The 25,612-nt window shown below is 33.0% G+C and overlaps 1 protein-coding gene and 1 non-coding gene across 2 annotated transcripts in view; both read left to right on the top strand.

The window, feature by feature from the left end:
- LRCH2 (leucine rich repeats and calponin homology domain containing 2) overlaps positions 1–21,571 on the top strand; it is a 104,662-nt gene extending 83,091 nt beyond the window's left edge. Inside the window, exons 15-21 of the mRNA XM_070785332.1 lie at positions 5,996–6,040; positions 8,263–8,313; positions 10,574–10,631; positions 11,375–11,487; positions 11,660–11,797; positions 11,950–12,027; positions 18,521–21,571. Coding sequence (XP_070641433.1) covers positions 5,996–6,040; positions 8,263–8,313; positions 10,574–10,631; positions 11,375–11,487; positions 11,660–11,797; positions 11,950–12,027; positions 18,521–18,640 — 603 coding nt within the window. The 3' untranslated portion in view covers positions 18,641–21,571. The remainder of the gene's footprint in view (positions 1–5,995; positions 6,041–8,262; positions 8,314–10,573; positions 10,632–11,374; positions 11,488–11,659; positions 11,798–11,949; positions 12,028–18,520) is intronic.
- On the top strand, positions 8,644–8,772 carry LOC139181809 (small nucleolar RNA SNORA35). The gene has a single exon (XR_011565548.1). It is a non-coding gene; the product is annotated as a small nucleolar RNA SNORA35 (small nucleolar RNA).
- Positions 21,572–25,612: the final 4,041 nt, after the last annotated feature.

The following is a 25,612-nucleotide window of genomic DNA, read 5'->3' as shown; positions in this document are numbered from 1 at the left end:
TGAACAAACTGATCTTTGTTTTTTAAATAGGCCTTTATTGTATAGTATTTGAATTTTGAATTTTGAATTAATGAAACTTCAGTTTTTCAAACTAATATTAACTGAGGATAGCTGAGGTGAATTAGTAAGAATTTGGACTTACAGAATACTTTAAATCTATGTATATTTTCAGATTTGGGTTTTAGGATATTTAAATATGTACAGTAATGCAAAACAAATATCTTTCTAAGTTTTTGTGTATAATAGATATTTTAAATTAGAATAGTACTTGAGTAACAATAATACAAGTCTCATCGAGTTTTTGACTGCATCATCCTCTGTTTCTTTCCTTTATCAATTATCTGCTCACTCTTCTATGTCCTGTCTCTTTACCTTCCATCTTATAAATGTGCTCAGACCTCTACTGTTATCCCTGATTCCCTTTTCAGCTGTTGCCTTGTTTCTTTGCTTTCTTCTGGGACCAAACTTGCCTTTTCTAGATCTGCAGTTTTTGATCACTCCTTAACTCACTGTGGGCTTTCCTGGTAGCTCAGCTGGTAAAGAATCCACCTGCAATGCAGAAGACCCCGGTTTGATCTCTGGGTTGGGAAGATCCCCTGGAGAAGGAATAGGCTACCCACTCTATTATTCTTGGACTTCCCTGGTGGCTCAGATGATAAAGAATCTGTGTGCAATGCAGGAGACCTGGGTTCAATCCCTAGGTTGGGAAGATCCCCTAGAGAAGGAAATGGCAACCCATTTCAGTATTCTTGCCTGTAAAATTCCGTGGACAGAAGATGCTGGCAGGCTATAGTCCATGGGGTCTCAAAGAGTCGGACACAACTGAGCAACTTTCATTTCACTTAACTCACTGCAGTGCAGCTTTTACTTCCATTTCGCCATTAAAATAGTCTCACTGCTTCTGCTGCTGCTGCTAAGTTACTTCAGTCGTGTCTGACTCTGTGCAACCCCATAGATGGCAGCCCACCAGGCTCCACCATCCCTGGGATTCTCCAGGCAAGAACACTGGAGTGGATTGTCACTTCCTTCTCCAATGCATGAAAGTGAAAAGTGGAAGTGAAGTCGCTCAGTCGTGTCCGACTCTCAGTGACTCCATGGACTGCAGCCTACCAAGCTCCTCTGTCCATGGGATTTTCCAGGCAAGAGTACTGGAGTGGGGTGCCATGGCCTTCTCTGAAATAGCCTCACTGGAGCGTAACATACCTATTAACGGCAAAATTCAGTTCAGCGTTTGACAGTGATGAGACATCTTTCTTCTCAAAACCCTTTACTTGGTTTCTTCCTCATTTTCCTTCCCTGATTCTTCTTTTTTCTTTTTGATACTCCTGGCTAACTTTTCTTCTGATTTTTCTCCTACTTGCTCTTAGGGTCTCATCCTCTTTCCTTACTCTCTCTGAAGCTTTTATGATTTCAGATGTCTCATATTCTCCTGGGTCTAAATTTACATCTCATAACTTTTTTTCACTTGTCTCTGTACCTGTGTTTCTAATTGTCTGGATACCATGTGTTTCATATTCATCGTGTCTCCCTGTCCCATCCCACCACCATGGAACTTGCTCTTCCTCTCTATTCTTTATTTTAGTTAATAGCAGTATTACCCATCCAGTTTTCTAAGCTCTGTACCTCAGTCTTCCTTGATCTTGCTCTCTTTCTTTCTCCTCACCTACTTGTTCACCAGAATGCTAACTATACATCTTTCTCCAGTTCATTACCTCTTCTCCATATCTACTGCCCTTCCTTGTGTTGGAACACATATTCTTTCTTTTATGGGCAGTTGTGTTAATAATAACTTCTTAATGATTCTGCTTTCTCTAGTTTCACAGTTTGTAGAGAAATCCCTGGCTTAAAATTCTTTATTGGCTCCCCATTAGCAATAACAAAATATGGACTTTTTAAAAGCATCATGTCCATCTTTACCTAAGTTCTATTGCCTGACACAGTCTCATTAGCAACTCTTTGACTTTTTCCAAGGCTGAACTTTTTTCCTTTGTGCTCTCCTCTTTCTGAGCATGCTCATTTCCTTATTCCTGAAAAATCCCTACTAATCATTTAGGATTTAGGAATGAGAGTATAGCATAGTGGTTAAGAGCCTTGTCCTCAGAAATCAAACCACTTTGGTTCCAGTTCTCACTTAGATATCTAATTGAGTGACTTTGGTAAATTTGGTAAATTACCTAATCTTGCTGAGCTTATTATTTTTATCTTCAAATGACTCTTTTGGTATCTTCCTTCACAAGATTATTGTAGCTACTGAATTATTTAATGAATAATTAATTATTTAATGAATAATGTAAAGTGCTTAAAACAGTACTTGCCACAGCTACTGCTGCTAAGTCACTTCAGTCATGTCCGACTCTGTGTGACCCCATAGACAGCAGCCCACTAGGCTCCCCCGTCCCTGGGATTCTCCAGGCAAGAACACTGGAGTGGATTGCCATTTCCTTCTCCAATGCAAAGAGTATATACTTAATTAGCATGTGTGTGTGTATGTGTGTGTGTGTGTTATTCACTCAGTCGTGTCCTTTGCAACCCCATGGACTATAGCCCGCCAGACTCCTCTGTCCATGGGATTCTCCAGGCAAGAACTAGAGTGGATTGCCATACCCTTCTCCAGACTTCAGTTCAGTTCAGTCCAGTCACTCAGTCGTGTTCAACTCTTTGCGACCCCATGGACCACAGCTCGCCAGGCTTCCTTGTCCATCACCAACTCCCGGAGTTTACTCAAACTCATGTCCATCAAGTCAGTGATGCCATCTAACCATCTCATCCTCTGTCATCCCCTTCTCCTTCTGCCTTCAATATTTCTCAGCATCAGGGTCTTTTCCAGTGAGTCACTTCTTCACATGAGGTGACCCAAGTATCGGAGTTTCAGCTTCAGCATAAGTCATTTCAATGAATATTCAGGACTGATTTCCTTTAGGATTGACTGGTTGGATCTCCTTGCGGTCCAAGGGACTCTCAAGAGTCTTCTCCAACACCGCAGTTCAAAAACATCAATTCTTCAGTGCTCAGCTTTCTTTATTGATAAATCTCTCACATCCATACATGACTACTGGAAAAACCATAGCTTTGATTAGACAGACCTTTGTTGGCAAAGTAATGTCTCTGCTTTTGAATATGCTATCTAGGTTGGTCATAGCTTTTCTTCCAAGGAACAAGCATCTTTTAATTTCATGGCAGCAGTCACCATCTGCAGTGATTTTGGAGCCCAAGAAAATAAAGTATGTCACTGTTTCCATTATTTTCCCATCTGTTTGCCATGAAGTGATGGGACCAGATGCCATGATCTTAGTTTTCTAAATGGTGAGTTTTAAGCCAACTTTTTCACTCTCCTCTTACACTTTCATTAAGAGGCTCTTTAGTTCTTCTTCACTTTCTGCCATAAGGGTGGTGTCATCTGCATATTTGAGGTTATAGATATTTCTCCTGGCAATCTTGATTCTAGCTTGTGCTTCATGCAGCCTGGCATTTCGCATGATCTATTCTGCATATAAGTTAAATAAGCAGGGTGAAAATATACAACCTTGACATACTCCTTTTCTGATTTGGAACCAGTCTGTTGTTCCATGTCCAGTTATAACTGTTGCTTCTTGACCTGCATACAAATTTCTGTATGTATTTCCCCATACTTATTTAGCTTATTATTTACTAAAATGTCATTCTTTTGTTTTTGGTTTGTTTTTCTACTAGTCATCTTTTATCAGGTGTTAATTCTCAATTAAAATATGAAAGGATTCAGTAAAGATCAGGGCTGTTGGGCAAAGGTAGTCATGGTCAGGAATGCAGACTGTGTCCTCTTCAGTGGGTACTTGTATAACTGCTCATGTTTGAGTTCCTTTTAAGAAAGGCAGTAGTTGAAAAGCACGTAAGCATAGAAACTCCAGTGACATGCTTGTAATACCTTTTTGAAAACCTTTTTGAAACTCTTCAACAGTGCCTTTAGAGGTGAAATCCTGCAGCAGTAACAAGCTTGGGCAGTTCCTCTGTTTTGACATCCATGAGTTTCTTCTCCTTCAATAGTGTGACTGATGCTATCTTGGGGTCCTGGTGTTCACTCTCCAGGTGTTACTCTTTTATTGAAATAGAACAAGTGCCATCAGTGACATCATGCTTAAGGGTGGAAAATAGGTTTATTCACACATGCCAGCTCTGTTCAATGGCTATCTGGAACACTGGGTTGAAAGTGTATTGAGGCTTTGTCTGGGATTGGCTGCAAAGAACACCTTGGTAGATTACTGATAGTTTTTGTAAGCCACAGGAGAGACACTTAGAGGAATTTAGGTCTTATATTTATAATCCCTGATGCTGTTCATCCTCCAGTTTGTGGTTGAGTTACCAGGTAGGTTATCTGTTTTTCCAAGAGTTATGGAAGATAATTCTGCATAAGTAAAGGTGGGGGGCATTAAATAGAACCTTGAATGCCAGCAGAGAAATTTGGACGTAATTGGAAAATTAGTGTTTTTCCAATAGAAGAGTTAGTGTTTTGAAAAAGGTCAATCTACCACTGATTTGCAGGAAAATTTCTCTGATGGAGGAATCAGAAGAACTTTCAGTTCAGTTCAGTTCAGTCGCTCAGTCGTGTCTGACTCTTTGCGACCCCATGAACTGCAGCACGCCAGGCCTCCCTGTCCCATCACCAACTCCCGGAGTTCACTCAAACTCACGTCCATCGAGTCAGTGATGCCATCCAGCCATCTCATCCTCTGTCGTCCCCTTCTCCTCTTGCCCCCAGTCCCTCCCAGCATCAGAGTCTTTTCTAATGAGTCAACTCTTCGCATGAGTTGGCCAAAGTACTGGAGTTTCAGCTTTAGCATCATTCCTTCCAAAGAACACCCAGGACTGATCTCCTTTAGAATGGACTGGTTGGATCTCCTTGCAGTCCAAGGGACTCTCAAGAATCTTCTCCAACACCACAGTTCAAAAGCAGCAATTCTTTGGCGTTCAGCCTTCTTCATAGTCCAGCTCTCACATCCATACATGACCACTGGAAGAACCATAGCCTTGACTGGATGGACCTTTGTTAGCAAAGTAATGTCTCTGCTTTTCAATATGCTATCTAGGTTGGTCATAACTTTTCTTCCAAGGAGTAAGCATCTTTTAATTTCATGGCTGCAGTCACCATCTGTAGTGATTTTGGAGCCCAAAAAAATAAAGTCTGACACTGTTTCCACTGTTTCCCCATCTATTTCCCATGAAGTGATGGGACCAGATGCCATGTGTCAAAACTGTATTTCCTTGATTATTGATCCTAGTAAAAGCACTTTTTACATTCCAGCACTTGTGATATTAAGCATATTACCTCTGTTCCTCATATAAAATGGAGATAATAGTATTTACCTCAGAGTTGTTAAGATTAAGTGGGTGTATACATATAAGACACTTCAGTCAGTGCCAAGTATATATTAATAGTAAGCACTAGTATAAGTTAGCTATTATCACTGTTACTATTATTGTATAGTCAATACATACATGTCATGTAGAATTTCTTAACCTAAAATCAGTAGGTTTCTTAAAAATGAATGACATTTTTGAATGGTGAGATTGCAAACTAATCATGAGGTAATAAGGCCTAGAATAGACTAATAGTTTAATAGTTGAGAGAATTCAGAAGTCTGAGAGGCTTTTCAGAAAGAACTGATCTGATGTTTTGTATATAGTGGATTAAGAAAAAGGAGGATTTAAGACAAGACTCAGCAAACCTGAATGAATGGGAAATAGATTGGTTTAGGAAATAAATGTTACTTGATGTATGTACTTAGAACAATGCCTTGCATGTAGAAAGTACTATTTGTATTTGCTATTAGTAAGTAGTAGGACTGTTTAAAATGATTATGAAATTAAACAGTTTAAAGATATTTACATAAAATTTACATTTTACATATAATTTAGATAATTTAAAAGTATCAAAATGTGAATAAACCTCATATATACTTTACTAGTTAGAGAATTCATGTCCAAGGGAAAATAAAGTATGTGTTTTATGTGTTTTTTTCAGTATAAATCATCAAGGAAGAGTTCAAGTGGCAATGAAAACAATGAGGTGAGAAAAGAGTGTAATATTAGTAATTATTTAAAACATTTATTTTCATATGTAATTGGCTCAATCAGAGTAAAAGATAATCCATCTTGTTATTTATTGATTTAATGCATGGGTTTTATCCAGTAATAAAAAAATTAGCATGATTAGACTGTTATTAGTTTGATTATATAATTTCCACATGTTCTTAGTAGTTTGGTCTTAGAATTTTATTAACATTCATATTGAAACTGTGATTAAAATTTTTGCATATTTTATCTTAAATCAGCATGGTGGTCAATTGAGATTTTTCCTTTGAAATTTATTATTCTCTTTTCACAACTCTGTATACTATTTTAACATTTAAAATTAGATTTCTACAGTTTGAGCATTACTGTAAATTTTTTTTTTTTTTTGGTTTTAATTTTATTTTATTTTTAAACTTTACATAATTGTATTAGTTTTGCCAAACATCAAAATGAATCCACCACAGGTATACATGTGTTCCCCATCCTGAACCCTCCTCCCTCCTCCCTCCCCATACCATCCCTCTGGGTCGTCCCAGTGCACCAGCCCCAAGCATCCAGTATCGTGCATCGAACCTGGTATTTATACCTCATCATTTTAACTTGTACAACAGCCTGGCATTTTTGAAATGATACAGTCTCATCACCATAAATACTTAAGTAACTCTATGTACTTTTGTTTGGACAGATTGGTAATTAATATGATGTTGAATACTTGGGAGGACTTCTGAAAGCTCTTTTAATTTTAAGATATGGAATCACCCAAAAAGTGTGTGTTGTACTGTAGGTTAGAGGTTCCGCTTGGATGCTTTCTTTGTTCCTTTTTATGTTTAATCCACTTTGGTCCTGCATGCTTCAATATCTAATCAGTTACCAAAACCTACTCTCTTTTTTTTCTGAATACAGAAATATTTTGAATACATTCTCCATCTGCATTTCTGCTCTGGCACAAGCCCTTATCATTTCTGGCCTGTACTACTGCAATAGCATACTTGATCTTCTCCCTTTCTCCAATCTGTTTTCCTCTCTGCTGCCAATGATTGTTTCAAAGAACGCAAATATGATCAGGCCATTCCTTTGCTTAGAAACCTTCTCTGTCTCCTCATCACTTAGATAGTAAATTCAGGGTTCTTCTTGATCAAGCTTCGGCTTCCCACATCAGCCTCAATTCACGATTTACCTTCCTTTCACCATACTCTTCAAAAATACAAAACTACAAGGTTTTCTACTAAGCACAGCACAGCACAAGGTTTTCTGCACTCATCCTTATATTTATTGTTTCTGTGCCTTTGTCCTTGTCCTCTTATCTTGGAATATTGTTAAACATCTCAGTTTTTAGTTTCTCAGGAAACTTGCCTTTACTTATCAGCCCCACCATTTCCCCGTGTCCCTTATCTGTGCCTAAAATATGTTATGCATAGCTCTATTATTGTTCTGAGAAGTTTGTATTGCTTCTGTAAATGAATCTATTTTCCCCCTAGACTGAGAGATCCTTGAGTGGATGATATTTTACTAAGTTTCAATATTCCCAGGGTCTAGCACCAGTATCTGACATATAGTAGACAGTCAGTAATCATTTGTTGATGATGAATGTATACTCTATGTTGTATGTATATTCAAGGTTAAATGTTAAGATTTTTGTATTTGTTTAGTAGTAGTCATTGAGAAAAAACATGAACCATTTAGTAGTATTTTATGCAGTTCAATTCTTTGTCATTATTTCTAAGCTTATATTAGATAAACGTAATTTTCCAGGTAAATGTTATTATTTGGGGTGATGGAATTTTTGCATGCGTCCATGTGTCTGTCACACATTAGAACATATTGCTGCCATTTCCTATCAGGAATTAATCTTAAAATGTGGCTATTTTCTAAGAATTATAGAAAGGTTTTTCATTTGTGATATTTAAAGGAAATAAACTTGTATATTTGATGTAAGTAGATACTACTTATAAAACTTTAAATTGCTTATGAATCACCTGGGGATTTTACTGAAATACAGATTCTGATTCAGTAGGTCTTGGGTGGGGCCTGAGATTTTGCATTTGTAACAAGCTCCCAGAGGATGCTGATGCTACTGGTCTATAGACCACACTTTGGCAAGGTGGTGGATGGTATTTTCCAGATCCTTCCTTTAGTAGTTTCAGTTTTCTTTTTACATGTCTGAATCATCATTCATATTTTAATTTCATGTTTCATGTTTTTATTTTTATATTTTAGCAAGACAGTGATAATGCTAATATATCACCACAATCTCCAGTATCATCTGAGGTACAAGTTCTGTTTTTTAAATGTGTTTACATAGGTTTTCTTTGTCACTTCTCTCTAACCTCATCTTTCTTTTTTAAATGTAGTTTATTCACCCATATTTAAAAATACATAGTAGGTTAATTTGTACAAAACTAGCCTACAAAAACTTCTAAGAACACCATGTTTTGGTACAAATATTCATAATGAATATCACTTAAATTACTTATTGAAAAATGCCTATAGATCACATGGAATAATTCACTTTATAAATTTTTATGTTTTATAATTCATCCATATTTTGAAATAAATGACAAGAGTAGCTTTCAGATTTTAAATTTGAAAAAAATACTTCAGCATTGTGCAATGACCTTTGGTTTTTCTCATAACCAATTAGGTCTGAAAGCAATGCAAGAAAAACTTCCTTTTTCCACGAGAAACATCCCTGTAGTGGGTTGTTCCTATCGACAAGAGGGTACACTTTTCCTAGCATCTTAGACCTAAGGAGGGGGCATGGGGAAAAGGGCTAGATGAAAGTTAAGAGTTTTTGAGATCTCAACCAAATATTCTTTTGGTTTGAATGATTGACTCTTCTAATTTAGTTAAACGTGTTGCTTTTAATATGTTATGAGATAAATTTTAAAAATTCGAAACAATAGCTCTTCTATTTCAGATTACTTAGTATTCTAAAACTATACTGGCATTAGTAAATCGATGATTTTTTATTTATTTGGTGAATTCAGGACTTTAAATACAATAAATTTATATTGTGTGAATTAAATCACAATATAATTTTGGTTAATTAGACAGTATTTCATTTTATATAGGTAGTATTATTATTTTTTTTAAAGCCAGAATTGTTTATGTATTGTTTTGGGTGAGTTGCATTATAAAACTTTAAGATGGACTTGGACATTAGTTTCATAAACATGTTTCTAAATTACTTATATGGCAGGTAAACTGGTTTACATTCTTTTTTCAAAACAGTTTAAATTAGGATATTCTAAAATTCGTCTTTGTCACATGCTTTTGTAAATCCTTTCTTTTACATTCAGTTATAACAAATGTAGGTGATGACTTATTTACTTAGACTTTTTTATGATTTTATGATCTATGCTCAATGAGAAGAGGATCAGTGCCAATTTTCCCAATTAATCTATATTGTTTTTGTAACACATTTTCCTTACATTTGGATAAGCTAAATTTGTGTCTGGAAATTCATAATACTTTAACTGAAATAATCAAGACAAACAGGCTTGTGGATGGATAGGTGGTGAGCATGTATTTTGGTAGCTCAACTGATGTTCCAGTTGAATTGCTTATCCCATATTAATCAGAAAATTAAGAGAGTCACCAGAATGCTGATTGTTTCAGTTTCATCAGTGAAAGGAAAATGGTAAAAACAATTAGTATTGTGCTTTACTATTAACAAAGTGCTTGCTTATACATTTAAACCTAAGAGCAGTCCCATGAGCTGGGTATTATCCTCATCCTTTTACAGCTCAAGAGTGATAAGTTTTCCTAAAGACTTCAGTCAATAAATGGTAGAGGAGTGACTGAAGCCCAAACTCTTAACAACGTCACAGTTGTTGTACAGATTAAATAAGATGCTATTAAAATTGCATTATATTTCCATTTTATAATTTACAAAGTGCTTTCTTTTAGTTATCTCAGTTAATTTTTACAGCAGCCTATTTTAAAGGTGAAAGGATAGTTACAGAAAAATTAAATGTTTTGCTTAAAACTTAGTCTAAACTTTCTGACTCTGAGTTCAGATTTTTAAAATATACCACGTTTCTTTTCACAGTACACTACTGTTTGAAAGCACTTTGAAATAATGTGAATTCAGATAGAACAAATAATGTTTTATTATCTATCACTCTGTAGCCACTGTTAGTTTGAATGTGTATATTTGCCTCAGATTATTCACTAAGAGTCAAGTCCATAGTAGACAGTGAGTAAGTGTCACTAATTTCACTTATCTTTTCATTGAAACTTTTTTCCATTTTTCAGGAGACTTTAATATGGTTCTTCATTCAAAAAAAGAGTATATGTTTATTTGATTCACTTCAATAACTTTCATTTCCCTTATGCTAAGAGAGAGGTTAATTAGCAAATATTTGTAGACCTTTTAAAAATGAAACATTATATATTTGAATTAAACTGCAGTTTACCTTTCTCTACTCCACTAATTATGGAAAAAAATAAATACTTCTCAAAATTGGAATGGATATAACTACTTTATTTTGAAAGAAAAAAGATTTTATTTGTTTTTTGTTTTTAGGAGTATGATAGAACTGATGTTTTTTCACATGGTCCCTTTGGCTTGAAGCCTAGATCAGGTAAATATATATTCACAAATACAATCTATTGGTTATATACAAAACTAGAGTTTCTCAGCTTAAATGGGATTGATTCCTTAGTTTTAAGTACACGTAGATTCTTTCCCCTCTCCTAAAAGTAATTTTCTCTTAACCTTATTTGTCTTTCCAATTCCCATTCCCCATTTCTTTCTTCCTCTTTACCTTCAAGCTCCTGAAAACTCAGCTTTTTGCCTTAGATATACTGCAGTCTTATTTCTACTCTACTGTGACTGCTATTAGAATGACCACTCTGCCAGCAGACCAAACACTGTTTGAAATTATAGCACTCCATTATATTGTGGTTTTAAAAAGGGATCTTTTCGCAATTGGCAAGCCCAAAAGAAAATGGATCCATGTTACTTGGCAAGGTATTGAATTATAGTTTTTATTCCTGAATAACTGTATTGACCGTCAAGAATAATTTCCTTTTCTTTAAAGATAATAAAGGCTGATTTCTTAACCTGGATCATGTTTCTAATAACATATGTTTAAGTAAGAACATCTATAGGTGGTAGCAGTTGTTACACTTGTCTTCCCTATTGTTTTCAATTATGCAGATAAGTAAATTTCAATTATATTCTGTAAAAAATATTTAGAATTCATTAATAATGAAAGTGTTTTATGTCATTTTGTTCTAGTTCTTTGTATCATGCCTTTTCCCCGCCGATGGTTGATCCTTCCGATTAGCTTTGTAATAAGCTAGGAAATTTCTGTTTTTATAGCTTTCAGCCGCTCATCTCGCCAGGAATATGGGGCAGCAGATCCAGGTTTTACAATGAGAAGAAAGATGGAACATCTACGGGAAGAGCGAGAACAAATACGACAACTTCGCAATGTAAGTCACATTGACCTTTCAGGTCTGCTTTATAGAAATGGGTTTAACTTGGAAAATTAAAAAAGAATATATTATTTTCAGTACTCTTTAAAATTTTAGATTATGTAATGATTAGTTATATACACATATATTTAAATAGAATGTCTGTGATTTATACCCATTTCTTTTATAGAATCTTGAATCCAGGTTAAAAGTAATTTTGCCTGATGACATAGGAGCTGCACTGATGGATGGGGTTGTTCTTTGCCATTTAGCCAATCATATAAGGCCACGCTCTGTAGCTAGTATTCATGTGCCATCACCAGCAGTGGTAAGTTTTGGCTACAGTTTGTTAGTTCTCTAAAGAAAGATAAAGCTGCTTGAAACAATCTTTAAATAATATTCTTCAATAAATATAATTTTCAGTTTTTATAAGTTTTGTACAAATATACCTGAAAATATACTATTTCTCTTACTTTACAGCCTAAGCTTAGCATGGCGAAATGTCGAAGAAATGTAGAAAATTTTCTTGATGCTTGTAAAAAGTTGGGTGTCTCACAGGTAATTATTTTTCTAACAAAATGATCATTTAAATATGAATTTATTACATGCAAACTGGCTTCTTCACAGTAGGCGTGAATAATGCTTTCTGAACATGAAAATGAATACCTTCCTTTTCACCTTCTACTGAATTCCATATTTAAATGTAAAAGCTATCTACTGAATGATTTTTAAGCTGCTTTTAAAGTAATTATAAAATAGCTACATATATAGAAAAATTTACTAATCATGCACATCATTGAATAAACATAATTTACTGGTCATATGACAAGTTGATTATGATGCTGTTGCTACTCTTATTTTTCCTGATAGAGGATATTTGGATTCCTTTAATCTAAGAATAGACTCTGATTGGAAGATTTGCATTCAGTGTGAACAACATTTAAAACTTTATTTAAAATGTCAATTTGGAAATCTTAGCGACATTATGATAATACCTCACTGGATAAACTTTTTCTGACATTTGTAGAAATTAGCTTATATTTCATGTAATAATTGTAATAGTATTAAATTAACAAAGCAATATTATAAATAATGAAAATGAAAAATAAAAATATTGCTTTTTTGATAACATTATAAACTTAACAACATGATGGACTGTTGAGAGGACTTGGAATTGTTAGCAGGTCACAATGTAGTTGTACTTTTTTTCCTGTTATTTTTTAAAGTGTATTTTATTGAGATATCATTGACATAACATTTTGTAAGTTTAAGGTGTACCGTGTGTTGTTTTGATACACTTAAATATTGTGATTATTAAGTTCTCTTTTCAATAGTGTCATAATAATCTGGTTTACAAATTCTACTGTAACCGCTTCCTGCAAGTGAATAAATATAATTTATATAGAGAGAATCAGTTGAATTACTGTTTAATTTGGAAGCTATATTCAGTTCTCCTCTAGTTACTTCTTGTCTATGCTTGACATGATGTTTAGAAATTTTAATTCCTAAGCATTTTTATGTTAGTTCTTTCTTTTTGTACTCTTAATCTCTTAGTGAGAAAGTAGAAAAATTAGGAAGGTTTTTTTGAAGTTTGTTATTGCATTGTATATATTTTCCTGTTTTGTCAGTTTTTGTTTTAAGAGTTTTTTGATGAGGGGTTCTCAGTCAACATTTATTAAATGAATGACATTTTACAGATGAGGAAACTGAGGCACAGAGAGCTTAGAAAACTTATCCAAGTTTGCTAAACTTTACTTTTACTAAAACTTTAGTAAACAGTGGAGGCAAACTATGAACCCCAGTGATCTAATTCCAGAACCCACCCCCTAACTTGGATATTCTCTATTTCTGTTCTTTTACATGAAATGAAAGATAGTCTGACTTACTCCTGACACTTTCTTTATACAGTAGCCAAGGAGAATGACAGGAAAGGTCTTATGAAAACTATTCTACTTAGCATGCTCTCATCTTTCTCCTGCTTGTTTGTTCTATGACAGAGTTAGTGACTCACCCATCCTCACCATAAGGGTGGCTTACCAGCTTTCATTTTCAAAACTCTCCAGGTATTGGTAACAAAAGGAGAGATTTTATTTTTAGCTTCAATTTGTTTTTCCCTGACTTGAAAATGATAATATATAGTCAGTTTTTAAATTTAACTTTTTAGGATATTTTTGTATTTTTAACAGTTTTATTGAAGTATAATTGACATACAATAAAGTTCATATAAGTAAAGTATACAATTTGATTAATTTTGACATATGCATATAGCATGAAATCATTACCATAGTCAGGATAATGAACATGTCCATTACCCTCAAAAGTTTCCTTTTATCCCTTTGCAATCCTCTAGTCAACCACTAAAAGCTGTTTTCTGTTATTATAGTTTAGTTTGTATTTTCCATCTGGAGTTATATATAACTGGAATGATAAAATATGTACGATTTTTTTTTTCTGGCTTCTTTTGCTCAGTGTAGCTATTCTAAGACTCATCAATGTTGCATGTATAAATAGGTCATTCCTTTTTATTATTGTATAGTATTTTATTATATGAATACATCACAATTTGTCAGTCCATTGACCCGTTTGTTGATGGCCATTTGGGTTGTTTACAGTTTTAGGGACTACTATAAATAAGGCTGCTATGAACATTTATGTACCAGTCTTTGGATATATACATTCTTTAATTTTGGGTAGGCACATGAAAGTGGAATGACTAGAACATATAGGAAGTGTATGCTTAACATTGAGTATAAAACTTTTCCAAAGTGGTTATATCATTTTACATTCCCGTCAGCAGCGTAGGGGAGTTCCAGTTCCTCCACATCCTCAGTAATATTCAATATGGTCAGTGTTTTTTTAAATTTATTCATTTTAATAGGTATGTACTGTTTGTCAGTGTGGTTTTAGTTTCCATTTGCCTGAAGACTAATGATGTTGATCATTTTTTCAAGGTCTTATTTTCCATTTGTATGACTTTTATGAAGTGTCTGTTCCAATCTTTTGTCTATCTTTTGAGTTATTTCTTATTGAGTTTGAGATTCTTTATAAACTGTAGACAAAGTCCTTTATTGGATGTGTGGATCAAGTCCTTTATCAGATGCAATATATGATTTACAAATACTGTATCCCAGTCTTTGCCTTGTCTTTTCATTTTCATTATAGTATCTTTCAAAGATTAGAAATTTTAAATTTTTTGTAATTTTTCATTTAAAAAAATTGATTGTACTTTTGGTGTCAAACCAAAGAAATCTTTACATAACTTAAGGTCACAAAGATTTTATCCTATATTTATTTCTAGAATTTTTATGGTCTTAATTTTTACATTTAGGTCTATAATCAAATTTTAGTTAATTTTTATATATGCTGAAAGGTATGGATTGAAGTTATCTTTTTTTTAGGCCTGGGCACACACATTGTTTTTTATTTAAAAAATATTTAATATTTCATGAAATTCACCCATTTAAAGTGTATAATTCAATGGTTTTTAGTATAGTCACATAGTTGGGCAGCAAACTATTAATGAGAGTAGAATATTTTTATCACCCCAAAAGAAACCTCTTAGCTGTTAGCAGTCCCTCCCCTTTTTTATCTGTATGAATTTGCCTATTCTTGACATTACATATTAATAATGTCATATGATATGGGGTCTTTTGTGTGTGGCTTCTTTCATTTATTATATGCTCTCAAGGTTTATCCATGTTGTAGCATAAAGCAGTACAGACATACTCAGGTTTATTGCACTTCACTTTATTGTACATCACAAATACAGCATTTTATATGAATTCAAGATTTGTGACAACCTGCACTGTCAGATGATGAATAGTATTTTTAGTAATAAGATATTTTTTAATTAAGTGTTTTTAAAAAGATGTTATTGCACACTAAGAGACTACAGTATAGTGTAAATATAACTTTTATATACATTGGGAAACAAAAATTCATGTGACTTACTTTATTGCAATATTTGCTTTATTTGGGTGGTCTAGAACCGAAGTCTCACTATCTCTGAGGCATGACTGTACTTCATTTTTTGGGGTTGAGTAATAGTCCATTGTATGTATGTACCACATTTTGTTCACCATTCATCAGTTGATGGATATTTGGGCTGTTTCCACTCATTGTTTATTATGAATAATGCTACTGTGGACATTCATGAACATGTTTTTGTGTGAATGCTTGTTTTAATTCTCTTAGTTAACAAGGTTATATGGTAGGTTAAATGGTTGCTCTGTGGTGGGTTATATGGTAACTCTCTATCTTTTTGAGGAACTGCTAAATTATTTTCCAGTTTACATTCACAGAAGCAGTGTATGTGGATTCTAATTTCTCTGCATCCTCACCAATTATTATTGTCTACCTTTTTGATTCTAGTCATCCTAGTAGGAGGTCTGAAGTGGTCTCATTGTGGTTTTGCTTAGCTTTTCCTTAATGGCTAATGATGTTGGTCATCTTTTTGTGTGCCTGTTAACTATTTGTATATATTCTTTGGAGAAATGTCTTTTCAAATTCTGTGCTCATTTGTTAATTGAATTAGTCACCTTTTATTATTTCTTTATATATTCCAGATACAGGTTCCTTGTGAAATACATGATTCTAGTTTGCTGAGAGTTCTTACCAGGAATGAATTTTGTCAAGTGCTTTTTCTACATCTACTGAGTTAACATTTTTTTCTTTCACAGCATTGTTAATTACATTGGTCGATTTTCAGATACTACCTCACACCTTGACTCCTGGGATAAGCCCCACTTGGTCATGATGGATTTTGTTGTTGTTGCTATTTTTATGTTGTTGGATTCAGTTTGTTAAAATTTTGTTTAGCCTTTTTGCATCTATATCAATAGGGTTATTGTTTGTTAGTTTTCTTTCTTTTAAAGTTTTTGTCTGGTTTTGGTGTCAAGGTAATACAGACTTCATGGAACATGTTAGGAAGTATTCCCCACTCTTCACTTTTATTGAATATTATGGATAGACTTAATATTACTTACTCATTAAATATTTAGTCACAGTCATTATTGAACTTTGAATCCATCTAGGCAGGGGGTTTTCTTTGTAGGAAAAATTTTAACTACAGTTTAAATTTCTTTAATAAATATAGGGCTATTCTAATTTTCTATTTCTTTTTGTATGAGCTTTGATATATGGTGTCTTTAAAAGACTTTGTCCTTTTCATCTAGTTTGTCAAACTTGTTGCTATAATGTTGTTTATAATATCCCCCTTTTTATCATTTTAGTATTTATAGATTCTCTTGTGGCATCACTTCTTTTATTCCTGATATTGTTAATTCGTGTATTTTTCTCTCTTTTTCCTGATTAATCTAGCTAGGGATTTTGTGAACTAAAAAAAAAAAATTCTCAGTGAACTAACGTTTGGTTTTATTGATTTTTTTCACTAATATTTTCTGTTTTTTAATTTTACTGGTTTCCTTTCTTATCTTCATTATTTGCTTCTTTCTGCTTACCATTGGTTTAATTTGCTCTTCTTTTTCTAGTTTCTAAGGTAGGAGCTGATGCCATTGATTTGAAACCTTTTTTAGTTTCTGATATATGTTGGTGACTTTTTGAATAAACAAGCAAAATATTAGGAGGGCAATAAATGTTGCAGTGAAAATGGAGTGAGAAGATAGTTTTTCAGAACTGTTTTAATAAATGGGATAGTATCAGTAGTATTTGATGACTGAGTTAGGGGAATAAGGAAGAAAGATGATTATGATTCCCAGGTTTATGTTGAGAGAGACTGAATAGTGTATTACTGACTGAGGTATAGAATACAGACAGAAAATTTAATTTAGTAAGGAAGTAGTTCTGTTGTGGACATATTAATTTTGATATGTCTGTTGGACATCCATTTGCCTGTATCAAGTTGACGTTTGTATCTGGAGCTCAGTAGAGAGATCTTGGCAGGAAATAAAGATTTGAAAATTAACAGAATGGAAGATATAGTTGTTACTCATTGGGGTTAGGGGCCTTATCTTGCCAAAGTTTCCAGTGTTTCAAGAAACACAGGATTAAAAAAAGTAATGTTATAAAACACTATGCTAGTCAACTAAAACAAATCATGGACCATATGGGACCTATAAATGGTCTGTTTGGCGCCTACTCTATCTACTACTAGCTTATTTTCCTGAGATGAGTGAGTGTTCCAACTGAAGCGGTAGACTGTATCATTTCTTCAAAAAATACCACCAAATTTATTTGATGCTGTGCACATTCATGCAGATCTTCAATTAAAATCCTTGTGATTTTGATGAGGCTTTGAGAATACCAAAGAGAGAATACAGTACAGAAAGAGAAGAGGGTGAAGACAGAACCCTTGGAAACATTAAGAATGTTAAAAGAGGATCACTGAAGGCTAATAAAACCTAATGCAAAGTTGTCTCTAAGCTCTCTTTCTCATAGAATTGTGAAGAAATGACATATATAATGACTTAGAAGAGAAGACAGTTGTTATTTACCAAATTCTAGACTATTTTAACTAAGAAGCAACACAACATCACTAGAAGCTGGAGGGAAGTCATCTTAATGACAAAAAAAGTACTGAAGTGCTATATACATCACAGACCATGTAACCTAAGAACTGGTAGAAGGAAGGAGAGTGGCTAGTTTTGTATAGGACTAAGCAGGTTACAAAATGCTTAAAATGCTTCCATATATAGATTCTTCTATTTGTTTCTCACACAGTTCCATTTTCAGGATGAAAAAACAGTATCTCAGGGAATTTTAGTACGTTTAGTACTCCATATGACCCTTAGATCTCTTGGCTGGAAGCATAGTGCTCTTTCTGCTCTAGCACAAGGGCTTAGGGAACATCTAGCACCACCGTCTCACTTAAAAATATTTTCTTATTGTGTAGATCAGGTCAACCTCAGATAAAAATACAGCCCATAAGAATCTATTGAAGCAGACATCTTAAAGTTTATTTCATTAGAATTGTATAATTTTTACCTGGAGTTTTATAAAAAAGCAGGATTTAAAAACCCAGTTCTGACTTACTGAGGTTTTGCTGTACTATTAAAAAGCACATGTTTAGATATCATTTGTTTTGTTTTTTCAGGAAAGACTCTGTTTGCCTCATCATATTTTGGAAGAAAGAGGTCTTGTGAAAGTTGGTGTCACAGTTCAGGCTCTTCTTGAATTACCTACAACCAAGGCATCTCAGCTTTCTACGGCTTGACATAACATTTAAAAATCCTAAATGTCTAGTTTCATTTATTTGAAGTGATTTCAAATATCTCAAATTTATGAATAAGGATGTCTAGTCAAAAATAATTTTATTATTCAAGCCTTAGATTTAAGAAAAATCATGTTAAAACATCAAATTCAATTTTGAATTGCCCAAACTTCTTTTGAGGGAAAACTAGATCAATTTGATAAGAGTTTTTGATAAATTCAAATTCTCTTTTTGCTAAGTTAGCTAATAATCTTGATTATTTTTCAATAATCAGATTAACACTAAGTTTAAAATGTGATTTCAATTTAATAATCACATTAGGTTTATTTTGTTTTATCATAGCATACTGGTAAACATCTGGACAAGGTAATCATTTTTTACCAATTTAAAACTAATTCTATATTTGAGTTATTTAATATACTTGTGATTCTAGTTTATACATAATTTCTTCCGTCTTTGGTCTTAGTTTTATAGAAAAAAGTGAGTAGAAGTTACAGAACTCTGGCTTTATATTGAATTCTTTTAGTATTATAGGTTGGTGCCAAAATATTTTCAGTTGTACTGTAGATTGTTTACATGTGAAGTGCCTGTGTAATTGATGACTCTCATATAGTCTTAAACATTTTTGCAGTTTTTTTAAATGTATTAATGGAATTTTAAAATATTTTAGTAGATTTTGTAAGTTCAGTAATATGTGAGGATAAATGTGCCTCACATTGTGACATTTGTGTTTTTTATTTAGTCCATTGCAGTTTTCTTAAACTGGTTATTTCATGTTGTCAGAAAAACGATGTTAATATGCTTAATTTATACTATTTAATTTTGCAAAACTTAATCATCTTTTGAAATATATTATTTGAAGAGTATTTTATTTCTGTATTGAAAATGTTACACAAAGCAGTAAGGTTTTTGAGAACTAGCAGAGTATTTAATTATCAAGAACATTTTGATAAAACTGCCAAAGTTTGGGTTTATGTCTTGACTTTCAGGAACATTACTACATCAGTATGCTGCCTTTGGTTATATTCAGATTCAGAGAGCAGCAGCTGAGGAATAGGTTTTTATTAGAAAATATGTCCATTTGTGGATCCTGTAAATCTTAACTTATGCTCAATTAACATGATGAAATAAATACAGACCACTCTATAAATCTTTTCATAAGCATACTATTATATAAAGTCCTTGTTTAATTTAAGGATGGATAAATTGACATTTGTAGTAGTGCAGGAATTTTTCAAAAACATTACTGTAATGAATAATCAGTTTCCTACAGAAAAACTTAAGTATAATTACTTTTGTAGTAGTCAAGCAAGTATCATATCTTAAGTATGTGATTATTTGCACTTGTTACCTCTTAATATGGATGCAACTTATTAGAAATGTTGGCCTGGGTGTTTCAATGATATCTATAAAAGGTAAAAACTATTGTGCCAAATGATATAATAAGGATTGGTTTAAGAGCAACTCTACTTTTTTTGATCAGTTATATGGCATGAAGCCATATAATTAAGTTTTGGCTTTAGGATACAGATGTGTTTTTACATTCCCCAAGGGTCAAATCGGAACTTTTAAAGAACTAAAGCTTTTTATGACTAAAAGTTTTAAAAATTAAATCATTGATAATTTATTACTTTAAATATTTGAGCTAATTAGTTATTTTTCAGTTGGATCTAAAAAAAGTCATTGACAAAAATCTCTCTCTAGTGAAAAATTGGGTAATAAAGTAAGAAATTACAAATATATACCTTAGTTATTAGTTTTTAATGTAAAAATTTGACAGTGTTACAAATGAAGTGATCATTAAAAAGCTACAGCAATCATTCATACTGCTTTCATAGTTATCATGCTGTAGAATTCCTCTTGTTAATTAATCTAGATGTTAATTATTTTACAAGTATGTTCATGTTTTGTATCATTGAAATATTAGTGAAATTATAGGCCATTTCCTTATTGCATTTCACTTACTTGTCAATTAATTATTATTTTAAAGAGAAAATAGACCAGAACCTCTGTAACATTCTTTATTGCAAAGTTCCGTTTAAGATGGGTCTATCTGAGGTCCATACCATGGCAGTTTTATTTACTGAGTGACAAAAAGAACACTTCTCTTGCTCAGTTTCTCAGCATAGTCCCCAAGCAAACATTATACCAAGTCTCTGATGTATTTCTTTTAGTAGTTTTTGAGTAAGTGTAAAATTTATTCAAAATAGTTTGTATGGTTATTATATATTTACTTCACCAGTTATTGAATAAGGAATGATTATCATTATTTGAATTGGATTTGTGATTTGAAGAACGTTAAGTAATCAAACTAAAATATTTTATTAGGCCCTAAAACATACAGTAGATGGCTTTCTTCCTGCTAAATTTTATTCCTATATGGCACAAGAAAGAAGTGATGTTGGATATGTTAGAACTGAAATAAGGAGTAAAAATACATTACCATTTGTTTAATAATTATCTTTACAGAAGTGCTAGTTTATTGACTTTACTAACTGAATTTTTTGAATTCAGAAATGTTTGTATTGGTCACAGATCTATCATGATTGATTTTCTGATGCATTTAAAAATAAATGGAACACTAAATGTATATTACCGATGCGAATTGTGTATAAAGTTGAACAAAAAAATTAAAGGCTGAGATTTCTTTTTTCCATTTCTACCTCTTCTCTTAACATCACAGCATCCAATTTCTGTAGGTATTTGATAACTTGTGTCTATGTTCCCTAGTATGGAAAAATAGACTTTGAGAGGATATTCAAAGTAAGTTTAGTCTAGATTTTCTGTACATCATGATATTTTTAATAGGCAATGTTTTCTTTTAGAAAAATGGTTTCTTTGGATATCTTTAGAAAATGATGTCATCTTAATCCTGTATGGGACTCTCTGCGCTTCCTGTCGTTCAAAGTTAGAAATAAATTTATTTTTACTGTGCTCCATTAGTATGCATCAAGTAGCTACCTAAATAAATCAGAAATGTATTATGTACATGTGTAAATACATGGGAAAAATAGATTTTTCAGTTAGCAAGTTGAATTTTCTAGAACTTTGTTTAGATATCTCAGTCATTTCTAATGCAGAGAAATACAAAGTAATGTTGTATAATTTATAAAGTAGTAATTGAAATTATACCCTAGGGCTATTATTCTTTTTCATTATATAAGTTTTAGGTATACAGGATTATAATTCAACATGTATACATATACTACAAAGTGGTCACCACCACAAAGCTAGTTACCATCCATCACTATACAGTTTACCCACTCCAGCTATATTGCCTTTCCCCCACCCCCTTACCCTCTGATAAACCACTAATCTGATCTTGAAATCTGTCAGTTTGTTTTTGTTTTATTTTCTTTTGGATTTCACTGGCCTAATACCTTCAAGGTCCATCCTTGTTGTGTAAATGGCAGAATTTCATTCTTTTTTATGACTGAGTAGATTTTGTTGTGTATATAAACCATATTTTTATTCATCCATCAATGGATACTTAGTTTATTTCTGTATCTTGATTATTGTAAATAATGCTGCAGTTAACATAGGGGTGCATATATTTTTTTTAAATTAGTGTTTTGTGTTCTTTAGATAAATACCCAGAAGTGGAATAGCTGGGTCATATGGTAGTTCTAGTCTTAATTTTTTGAGGAATTTCTCTGCTGTTTTCCATAGCGGCTCTATCAATTTACTATCCCACCGACAGTGTACAAGTGTTCTCTTTTCTCCACATCCTTGCCAACACTTATTATTTCTTGTCTTTTAAATAATAGCCATTCTTACAGGCAGGTGATATCTCATTTTTGTTTTGATATGCAGTTCCCTAATAATTAGTGATGTTGAACATCTTTTCATGTACTTATTGGTTATCTGTATATCTTTGGAAAAATGTCTATTTAGATCCTCTGCACATTTTTAATCAGTTTCTTTGTTGTTATTGTTGAGTTGTATGAGTTCTTTATTTATTTTAAATATTAACCCTTTATCAGATATATGATTCACAAATATCTTCCCCAGTCAGGAGATTGCCGTTTTATTTTGATTATGATTTCCTTTGTTGTGTGGAAGCTTTTTAGTTTGATGTAGTCTCATTTGTTTATTTTTGCTTTTGTTTCCCTTGAGTCAGATCTGCAAAAACATTGCTAAGACTGATGTCAGTGAGGTTACCAACTATTAAAATTTAATTGTTTTTCATGCTCATATTTTGCAAGTTTAATTTTTGAAATTTACCTCTCAGTACTACGCTTGTCATTGACTATTAATTTCTGCTAGCTGGTTCTGACAGTCATATTTCTTTAAAAAATAATTATTTTGAATGATAGTATGCTATATTTTCATGGAGGAAATTGATATATCTATTCCATAGATTTGTAAAATATTCTACGTAAAAAACAATGTATTTCATTAAGTTTTATATTTTTTAAAATAGTTTATTTCTAAAGCAGTTAACTCTGAGATCTTTCTCTGTGTTAAGTTTTAGAATATTTCACGTTAGCTTAAATATAATGCTTTTATGTTTATGGTTCTGTTGCAGATAAATCATTAATATTACTCAGAAGCTCTGGTAATTTTGGCCTATGAAAATGTTAATCAAAAGTTTTTTTTTAAACAAATTATAAAGTAGCAGGAAATTTTTCACTATTTTCTGTACTTGTTTGTAGATACTTTTGATATTATTTGAAAATTAGTTGGTAAGATTTATATCAGTTGTTGTTTAGTTGCTAAGTCGTGTCTGACACTTTGCAACCCCATGTACTATTATAGCCCACCAGGTTCCTCTGTCCATGGAATTTTCCAGGCAAAATTACTGAAGTGGGTTGCCATTTCCTTCTCCAGGGGATCTTTCCAACCCAGTATCAAACCCATGTCTCCTATGTTTTCAGGTGAATTTTTTACCACTGAACCACCAGGGAAGCCCCATGCATAGTTCATTGATGGCTCCAATCTATATATTCACAGTCAAAAGTTTTTCATTATTTTCTGTAAAATTCTTATGTAGTTATTAAGTCTTCAATATTATGAAAATAGAGAGTTAAATAATAGTTAAAAGGAAGCCATTTCTGTTTTTTTAAGAGCATTTTTGAGAGGTGGAGAGAGAAAGGAGAGAAGAAAGGACAATTTGGAGATATTTAGAAAATTGATAAATTGTAATCTTGGAGAGGTAAGGCTTTAAGAAATGGGATAAACTGTACTTTGTTCTGTATTTGTTGCAAAAAGATCAGTTTTTTAAAAAGTGAAAATGTTATTATGGCTCTTCATCTTTCTTAAGGTTGGCATAGCAATTTGTGGGCTTTTATTACATTGTGTACATTTTTATTACATTTATTTACTTTCTTTAAAAATCAGCTGAGATTTTGGTTGAGATTACATTGAATTTAAATATTAATGTGGAGACAATTGATATATTTATAATAAGTCTTCCCATTCAAGAGCATGGAATGTATCTCTATTCAGCTCAACTGTTTCCTATGTTCCGTTCAGTTCAGTTCAGTCGCTCAGTCATATCCGACTCTTTGCGACCCCATGAACCTCAGCATGCCAGGCCTCCGGGTCCATCACCAACTCCCGGAGTCCACCCAAACCCCTGTCCATCAAGTCGGTGATGCCATCCAACTATCTCATCCTCTGTCGTCCCCTTGTCGTCCTGCCCTCAATCTTTCCCAGCATCAGGGTCTTTTCAAATGAGTCAGCTCTTCACATCAAGTGGCCAAAGTACTGGAGTTTCAGCTTCAACATCAGTCCTTCCAATGAACACCCAGGACTGATCTCCTTTAAGATGGACTGGTTGGATCTCCTTGCAGTCCAAGGGACTCTCAAGAGTCTTCTCTAACACCACCTATATTTCCTATATTAGAGTTAATAATTTTCTCCATAAAGGTATTAGGCCTACCTGATTAAGGTAATGCCTAAGATATTTTTAAATTTTGATGCAATTGTGAATAGTATATTTTCTATTAATTGGTTGTTGCTGGCATGGGAAAATGCTGTTGATTTTGTATCTGGAAGTCTTGCTTAACTCTTCATAGTTTTAATGATTTGCTAATTCTACACATTCTTCTATGCAAACAATCATATAATTTGCAAGTAATGATATTTTTAAGGTCTTCCTTCTAATCCGTAAACTTCTTTATATTTTATGTATTTTTTATAACATTGTCCAGGACCTGCAATACCATGTTAAACTGCGGTGACAGCTGGCTGCTTTGTACTCATTTTGGTTTTAATGGAAATATAACTAATGTTATTCCATTAAGTATAATATTTTCTATAAGTTTTTGAACATTTATCAAGTACCCAGCTTTTATGACTTTTAAAAATAATCATAAATGGATGTTGAACCTTACCAAATATATTTATGCATCAATTGTAATTTAATCCAGTAGTCTATTATGCAAAGATTTATATTAACAGATTTTCTGATGTTGACTCAACTTTGTATTCATAGGATAAATATTTCTTTATAATGATTTTTTTAAACCTCATATTTTATTTGGCTAGCCCTATGTAATGCGTATTTCAAGGAGATGCAGACTAGAGACAAAACCAAAACATAAACCTCTTCTTTTCCTAACCGTTTCCCTCATTGCTGCCTCCAACTAACCTTTGCACCAGACTTCAGCCCCTTGTCACACCTTCACAGGGGGTTTTCAGGGATTTCTTAAAATTAGTTATTTGGGTCTATGTTTACCTGTATAGTTTCTTGAAAATTAATGGGAAAAAAAGCTAGTAATCTTGCTCGTTTTCCATCATTGATAGGACCTTTGGAAGTCTTGTTTAGGTATTTTATATATGAACTACTATTAAACAAGAGTCCCCTCTTTTGTGTTTGTACAGTTTAGTTTTTGAACCTTTATATTTCTTCTCAATACATTTTATCTTGTTATTTGTCAGACCTTTCCAAAATATTTTTTGAATTTTGATTCTGCAGTCCAAAATTTTATAATCACACCATTTATGTCTTCATCTAAGTCTTTATACATT

This window comes from Bos indicus, chromosome X (genome assembly GCF_029378745.1).
Source record: "Bos indicus isolate NIAB-ARS_2022 breed Sahiwal x Tharparkar chromosome X, NIAB-ARS_B.indTharparkar_mat_pri_1.0, whole genome shotgun sequence".
NCBI lineage: Eukaryota > Metazoa > Chordata > Mammalia > Artiodactyla > Bovidae > Bos > Bos indicus.
This window is presented reverse-complemented; position numbering and strand designations above follow the sequence as displayed.